The sequence below is a fragment of the Phaethon lepturus genome, unplaced genomic scaffold (assembly GCF_000687285.1).
Source record: "Phaethon lepturus isolate BGI_N335 unplaced genomic scaffold, ASM68728v1 scaffold14312, whole genome shotgun sequence".
NCBI lineage: Eukaryota > Metazoa > Chordata > Aves > Phaethontiformes > Phaethontidae > Phaethon > Phaethon lepturus.
Genome location: NW_010524194.1, coordinates 1 through 8,407, shown reverse-complemented (window position 1 = coordinate 8,407; position 8,407 = coordinate 1). Strand labels below are relative to the sequence as shown.

At 38.3% G+C, this 8,407-nt stretch overlaps 1 protein-coding gene across 1 annotated transcript in view; it reads right to left on the bottom strand.

Annotated features, from left to right (window-relative positions):
* Positions 1–7,183, bottom strand: part of LOC104617127 (short transient receptor potential channel 4-like) — a gene marked incomplete at both ends in the record, with an annotated part of 28,301 nt that extends 21,118 nt beyond the window's left edge. The window contains one exon of the mRNA XM_010282363.1: positions 6,847–7,183. Coding sequence (XP_010280665.1) covers positions 6,847–7,183 — 337 coding nt within the window. The remainder of the gene's footprint in view (positions 1–6,846) is intronic.
* Between the last annotated feature and the right edge of the window lie 1,224 nt (positions 7,184–8,407).

Sequence of the window (8,407 nt, the reverse complement as noted above, 5' to 3'; positions counted from 1 at the left end):
AGCAGGAATTGGAAAGAGGAATGAGTCTCAAACACTGCGCTGCGTCTCACCAGCACTTAGATGTCTACATTAGACTGAGTTTCAGCATCCAAAATATCTTCCTTTCCTGAAACGCTTAAACTATATCTCCCAAGAATAGTGTGAATGTTTGGCACTGCTGCTTTATGGTTAAAATTCTTGCACAGGGAACTGGAAACCTGCCTTTTCTCAGCCTGAGGCAAGACTGAACGTCTATCCCAGGAATACTAGATCAGGAATAATGTTGTGGGGTTGAAACATTCACCACTTCTGCTAAAAATGGAAGAAATTGAAACTTAAGGAGAGATAAGTAAAGACAAAAACCCTAACAGGTGTCTTTAGCCTCCTTATAAGGGCCCCAGCTAGGAAGCAAAAGCATCAAAACTAGGCTTTGCACACACACTGCAAGTCTTTTCTGTTTTCTTTATCCTCAAGCTATATGATTGCAATGTTAAAATGTGAAATATTTGAATGCTACAGGAGCAAGCACAATGCTACTCAATTGAAAACAGGATTGAAGTCCAAAGAGCATCTCAGGATCCTGCCAAAACCTGCTTTCATCAGCAAAATATTATGATTGCAAGAAAACATCTGATTGCACTGAATACTTGTCTATATATGATTATTTTATAATAAAAAATTGTAAAGTTGTAAAACTTTTGTAAAAGCAGTGCCCTTGGTTGCAGCTCTAAGGCATTGCCTGTTGGAAGAAAGTTTTCCATAGCTAGTAAAAGTGTGTATAAAATGAACATTCAGAGAGTCATTGTTAAGGAAGACAACTCCCTTTATTTTTTTGTATTCTATTTAAAAACTGTAAAAGGCCATTAAAGACAGGCAGAGCACTATTCCATCTAGCCTGAATTGCGGCCGATCCTGAATGCTTGGGGAAAGAATTTGAAGACAAGATAAAGTAAAAGCTTCCAGGGTTGCTAAGTGCAGGGGTATCCTTGTCCAAAGATCACGTCTCTGCCACTGTGACTAGCAGCTACTGATCATGACTGGTTTGTCACTATGGATGGGATTCAGGAACCAAAGCACAGTTTATAGCTCCATTTTAGACAGAAGACACATTTGCAAAGGCTTTTCAAATTTCAGATAAATTTTTACTAGAATAGCAAAAAATACATATGGCTACTCATATTTAACCAGAGGTCATGGCACCATTGAAAGTGTTTTCCTAAAGAAAAAGTCTCCTCATTTTTTTTATCATAATCAAAACGTTTTTCTTTGGCCTCAGTTTTGGGAATGGCAACACCATTCTAGATTAAATCTTAAACACACAAAGATACATATTAGCAAACACCACCAACAATCAAAGAATAAAATAAAATCACCTACATAGAAAATGTTAATCTTAAATATTTAAAACCTGGTAAACCTACAATTAACTGAGTAAGAGGTCCTGTTACAGCAAGAGTCAGGCAATCCTAACAAGAAGTGGCTCTCCTGACGTTTAAATAAATAATTTCATTAGTGGGTTCAGTTTTGAGATCCTAAACAAAAAGAGGTATTAATTGACTGAAGTGAACCTAGTGAAAGGCCATAAAGGTAACTGAGGGCTGGACCACATGATGTACAAGAGGCTGAGGGAGCTGGGTTTGTTCAACCTAGAGAAAAGGACACTAATGGAGGGATATTACTGCTATCATCCACTAATTAAATTGCTGCTAATGAATAACTGGGAGTCAGACTTGACGTAGAGGTGCACATTGGAAGGACAAGAGGTAATGGTTGCACATTGTGGCATGGGATATTCCAGCTGATACTAGGAAAAAAGCTCACCAGTGGCTAGACACAGGCACAGGTTGCTGAGAGAGGAGGTGGAATATCCATCCCTGGAGAAACTCAAGATTTGACTGGACAAGAACTCGAATAATCATCTGATCTATCTTTGTAGTTAGCCTATGTTGAGCAGTAGTTTGGACTAAATGGACTTGAGTGGTCATTATGTGCATTATCCTTCTTTCTGACTGATGTTGTGTTCCAGCTTTGTCTGGAATTATTTCCCTCTTCTGCACTTTATTTGTCACTACTGGTTATGCACTGTTTTATCTTGCTGTCCACATTATTCTTTATCTCTGCTCCCTGGAACACATCAATTTGTACTAACTGTTTAATTTTTTACACACCACTTTCTTGACCAAATTTAGAAGATGATGCACAGTGTACTTACCATCTCTATGATCACTTCATCTGAAGCGTCTTGCTGTGCCATCAGTCTGGATGTACATTGTGCTAAGTACTGACAAGACTGTACTCTCCCATACATCCTACTAGCAGTTTGCTGACCACAAATGTTTGCAGTCTGAACAGTTCTCAAACATTCACATTCTCTATAGATTCACATACTCCAACAGTATAAACCACTCTGACAGAAAGGACGGGGAACACATTGTTAAAGAGATCCAGTACGGCTGCATTACTGCTCCAGGCACTATTCTGAACAACATAATTATGATGAACATTTGAAGATGCCCATAAAAGAGCAAAAAAATCATCTAAACAAATTTGCCTAAAAAATGTTCTTTTTGCTGCAGCAATCCCAAACAACTGGCAAGCAGCTTTTTACCCCATCTACTAGGCACCAAATTTATCTGCTTGTCGTTTTTCTCCTCTGAATTTTATAGCATTCCCCTGTAAGCCAAATGGCCACTGTGAGGACATTTAGCACGGTCACTCTTAGGTTTGAAGCTAGGGTTTAGAGCAGAGCAGGTATTGCAGGTCTACAAGGGATCAGTATGATCCTTATGTGAGCTGCAGTCAAGGCACACAGGGTGAAGCTGGGTCTTATTTGATTTCCCTTTTGCATCACTGTTATATTGCTCAGAGGCCACTCAGCAACTCGATGGGGAATTTGATGATGGAAAATATTGTCCTTCCTCAGTTTTTTTTCACAAGATGGGGTTCTTGTTTTTCCTGTCCTTTTTTCAGTGGTGACAGATTCTCAAGTATAGGAAACAGGCCTATGTTTCTGTAGTGTGAAGCATCTGGGATGCTTGGGAGATCTGAATCAACAGCTAATAAGAAAAACAAAATTAATTTTACTTACTGGCAAAACCTTGTTTCTTATTTGTTTAAATGCAAGGACAGCAGATTCTGTCTCTTCTTACTGAGAGATTTTTCCAGAACTGCTTCTTAAAGCTATAATATTAACCTTGTTATACTGATTTATTGTTCCATGGATAATCACCACATACTTTAACACCACTTGTGTAATCATTTAATCATGTAAAAGACAAAATTAATGCAAAATTTTCCTTAAGAGACTTTTTAAATGTAAAATCGATAGTCTCCATGGAAATGTAGCCCAATACAGGTTTTTCTCTGAGCCTCCTACTCTAGTGACACTTCTAATATGTGCTAATTATGCACATTCAGTTTTCTATTACAAAGTAGTAGGCAAATGCTAATTACTGTTTGATTGTTGGAGAGCTTAGATCGTTATGGACAATCTTGAAACTTCTTAAGAAATAAACATACGCTGAAATTCATGTCGATGAGAAGCCTGGAAAATAGAGCTCCTCTTCCTCTTTTCATTTTAGGGGAGGTAGCTATTAAAATCAAATTACATGCAGAGCTATTTGAATTAAGAGAAAGACAAGCAAAGAATTCTATTGTTTAAAATGTTAATAGTTTTGACATGCTGTAGCTGCTCCAGGATAACTTTTGCTTTGGGAAAAGCATTTACTTGGTCGTGTTTCCAATTTCAGAGAAAAACTGTAACCTTAGAGCCACATTAGTTTTGTCTCAGACTTCAGCATTTTTTCTCTATATCCAGAAAATGCAAAGATATTATCTATGTACCACAGATTTACGCTCCCTTGTGTAATTCAAGTGCTGCATTTACTCTTTTTAAGGATACTGCATAACTATAACTTGAAGAAATGAGACAACAGACTAAATTGTGGCCTGGAAACTAACCTTAGCTTATTGATAAAGACTTAAATAAAAGTATTTAGTTTATTAAAAAATTACTAGGCCACAGTTTGTATGTAAGTGAATATTACATATTCACAAAAACCTGAACAGCAGGTTTTTGCTGAGATTAATTCCTTTAACAAAACAAAACAAAACAAAGCTGAAATGGACATGCTCATCACATGCTGTGAGCTGAAGCGTCCTGTGGAGATGTGTGTCTGTCTCCTTCAATGACAGAGGGAATTTAGGTACCTAATCTCTTGCCTGAGATTATGATGGGTGAATCTGGGGCCTTATTATTTGGGTGGGCTAAGGCACTGCAGCAACCAAAGTCTGAAAGCTGAACCCAGTAAACATGAAACTGGAACTACAGGAAACCACTAATTAGGAAGTGCTAGAGATCAGTGTGTACAATACACCGGTTTAGACGCAAGAGATTTTGGATGGCACAGTTTCTCTGAACATTACAGTCTAGATGAACCACAAACTATTTGATCACATGGTATCTGACTATTGATCTTTATTCATGCTCATGAATATTTGTTTATGCAAGCAGTTCCCTTGGCGTGACCTGTACTGCTTGCAGAGGAAGGGCTTATTCAGCACAGGCAGTACCGGCATAATCTGACCATATGAGTCTATACTGCAAATATTAATGCTGCTTTTAGAAATGATAATCATCTTGATAGTCGTAATTCTCAGGGTTAACGGCTTCTTCAAACAAGTGCTTTGGGATGATGAGTTACTTAAACCCTTTCCTAAGAAAACAACAGTGTCAGAGGTTGCGGGCAGTGGAGGTTCTTCCTCTTCCCACTGCACGTTTTCTGGAGGGGAACTGGTCATCAAAATCTCAGAACTGCCTTTAACTGAAACTAGTTCTTACCCTTTTCAAATTGTGCCTTTTGCTCTGAGCTTTAATTTTTTTCTTTAAAAAGATAGGTTAATGATAAAACCTACTTTGGCATGTCAAGGTCTATGTGTCAGCTATGCATTTGTTCTTATTGTCCTTCAGCCTCAGGATACTGTGAAAGCTGGATAGATACTGACCACCTGCTATTTTGGAAGGCCAGACAGAAAAGGTATTAATATCTCCTCTGGGTACAGGACAGTGCAGAAGAGCCCCTTGTTCCTCCCAGCATTGTAGCATTTATTTCTAAGGAAGTAATGTATCAAACTAACGAGCTTCATATTGGTCTCTCTCTTACTTCTTGTTGCTACAAAACTGAGAAAATTTACTGGAGGAATTTTTTTTTAATTTTAAAATGTGACTCTCACCCACTGAAGTTAGTCTTTCTGTAGGAAATGTCATTCTAAGCAGCCTTCCAGATTGATTAATTCCTTTGCAATAATACTAGATATTGGCTTTTTTTAATGTTAGTACCAATATTTACCTAGCGAAGGACAACACACCTTACAGTGAAGGCTGGTGGTGAGGACTGTGTTATTCTGTGCTATCATGAGGTTATTTCAGAAAGCAGTTCATCTGTGGAAGGCAGGTCCTTCTGAGTGGTTCCCAACAAGTAAATATACACAAGGTCTTCAGTCATGCATGCCTGTTTGCTTATGTGAAAAACAGATGTAGCCCTGCCTCCTGCTTCCCACAGTGCTCTACCGAGGAACGTATAGAGAAAAAGCCACTGACTCATTCTTATCTGGAACACCAGGCACTGCCAATTAGTGTATATAAATTCAGCAGTGCATTGTAAATTATATATCATCAATGATGCTAAAAGCCTTGTCAGTTTGGTTGCTCTAAAAAAAGCCAGGTGTTTGGGAAAAGTTGCAAAAGTGAAGAGAAACAGCGTCTTAATGGAAAGCTCTGAGAGACGTTAACAGTATCAAAACACCACCAAAACATTTAAGAATAGTTTGTGCATGAACTTGTCTATGTGATGACAATTTATATGAAGATATCAAACTTAAATTCTTGCAGTTAAGGCTACTAAGTCCTTCCTTCTGCAACTTCACTTCAGTCAAGACCAAGTATAACTGGCCTGACCTGGTTCAACTTGTGCTGGTTCCAAAAATAAGAAACAGGGGAGAGACCATGGCACACCAAGAGATACCATCTAGCAGGGGAGACATACAAAGGTAGGGAGGACCTAAGATAGAGCAATTTGATAGGACTAAGCAATCACACAGGAAGAGCTTTAAGATTGACATGGCCCACGCAAAGCACGCTTTCAATAATCCCAGACTGAAATTTTTATTTTAAATTGTGAGACCAGAGTGGGAATCTTTTCCTCCATTTTAAAAATGCTAGGGGATTTTCTTATTCCTTCTGGTGTAAAATATTTTGTTTGAAGTTGAGTGACAAGTTCTCATCAATGGTTTTGCACAGAAGAAATACCCTGCGTGCATATTTTAATGAAAATACTCAATTGAAAATGCTGGTCAGCACTATTTGCAATAGGTGGGTCTGTCATATTAGAAAGAAGCATACTTCAGCTAACTAAGGTTTGTGATAACACTCCAGAAATGACACTGTGCCTCATTCTAATATATGAAAAATAATTATCGTGGCAAAGGGACCCTTTTTTAAAAGTAGATTAACAAAGAAAAAAATGGACACTTACAAGAATCAGAATAATTTCTGGCCTGGAGAAAATAGATATTAAAAAGAATATCAGCATGCATGTTTCAGGGCACTGCTTAATCACAGGAAGGAACCCCTGATATTTTTTGTTTTCCCTGACTGTAATATATCAGGTGGTGATTCTTTGGATTTTTAAAGTCTTCTATTACTTGAGTCTTTTTCTACGTATTGGAGGAGATGGACCATTTGCCTGTTTTGGTAGGTCAATAATTCATGACAGAACTTTCTACCATATCTTCCTGCCTCAGGAATGCATGGCAAAACCAAAGGAGTCAAAACACTTTTCACTGTATTTTCTTTAGTAATACATTTACCCAGGACCCACGGTAATATCATCCACTCGACGATGGTTGGTGGTGGTCCCTGCATGCTCAAGTCTGACCTGTCAATGTGCTGAGAGGCAAGCAACAGCAGGAACAGAAAAGTCAAGTAGGATGCAGTATGGCAGATAAATTTGATAAATGGCTTTCTGATGAACAGCCCTAATGGGCTTTTGGGAGCTATCAGGTAGCACACAGAGAAGACTGGGAAAAGGAGTCCTATCACAACACATGTCAACATCTTCACAGCCCAGTGTCGCCTCCTCCATCCGGGGAACTCATCGTACCAGCGGGACGCAAGCAGCTGCTGGCAGTTGGGCTGAGCAACAAACTACAGAGAGAAGAAGAAAGGAAGACGGTTAGTTCCTTGATACCTCTGTAAAGTTATTTCCATGCTATGTGTGTTACTATAAGTAACATTTGGACAGAGATTTAAAAAAATTAAAAATAAGCCTGTGCAAGCCCCCTCATACTGATTACACCCGTAAGACAGGGATGGGTCAGCCTGCCCTTCCTTCAATGCAAAAATTCAAATCAAAATTCACTTTTCACAATAGAGCTTGACTTCCCCATCAGTCGAGTACACAAAGACCCAATAGACTGTAAAACACATGTACCTCAAAAGCCAATTTCAAATTGAAAAACAAGTTCACAAGTAGTTCCATTATTCAACCAGCAACATTTGTGGAGAATCCACAGAATGTGAGGTGGAAGTCACTATGAAAATGAAAAGCGCAACTGAGATCTGTAACAGTGAATCCGAATTCCACAGCCAGACATGACATATTCTCAGTACGTTCCCTGCTAATTCTCTAAAAATCCGGCTTACATGCTTTTATACCAACAAAACTCTTACTCATAAATTACATAATGCTTGCACAATACAAACTAAGCACTAGCATTCCCCAGGGCTTCACTAATCCTTGTCAAGATATATTCCTATCCTGTAGAATATTTTATGATCTGTCCGTTCTCCATGGTGTGATTTCAGTTTTTACAGTATGGCCCTTAAGATTGAATTTCACCAAAAAAACCACAAAGCCAGTAAATATTTAAACTTTTTCAGACAGCTTTTCAAAGAAGATTTAAGGGTTTTATATAATATTTTTATTTTATCACTAGTTCCTATTTTCCCTAATGCTTTCTTTTATAAAGTGGACATAGAGTAGCAGTGTGCTAGACTTGACATAAGAGATATAGAATAGAGCAACATATGCATCAAAGGGAGCTGGAGTTATCACAGTTTGGTTTTAAAAAAAGAAAGAAAGATAAACAACATTTTCCTTATGTTACTATAGTGGGTTGATGTTGGCTAGAAGTGCAAGCCGCTCTATGACTACCCCTCCTCAGCTGGACAGTGTAGAGAAAATATAACGAAAGGCTTGTGGGTCGAGATAAGGAGAGAGACAGATCATTCACCATAACAGCACTACAGACTCAACTTGGAAAAAAATAATTTAACTTGTTGCCAATCAAATCATAGTATGGTAATAAGAAATAAAACCAGATCCTAAAACACCTTCTCCCCATCCTTCCCTTCTTCCTGGGCTCAACT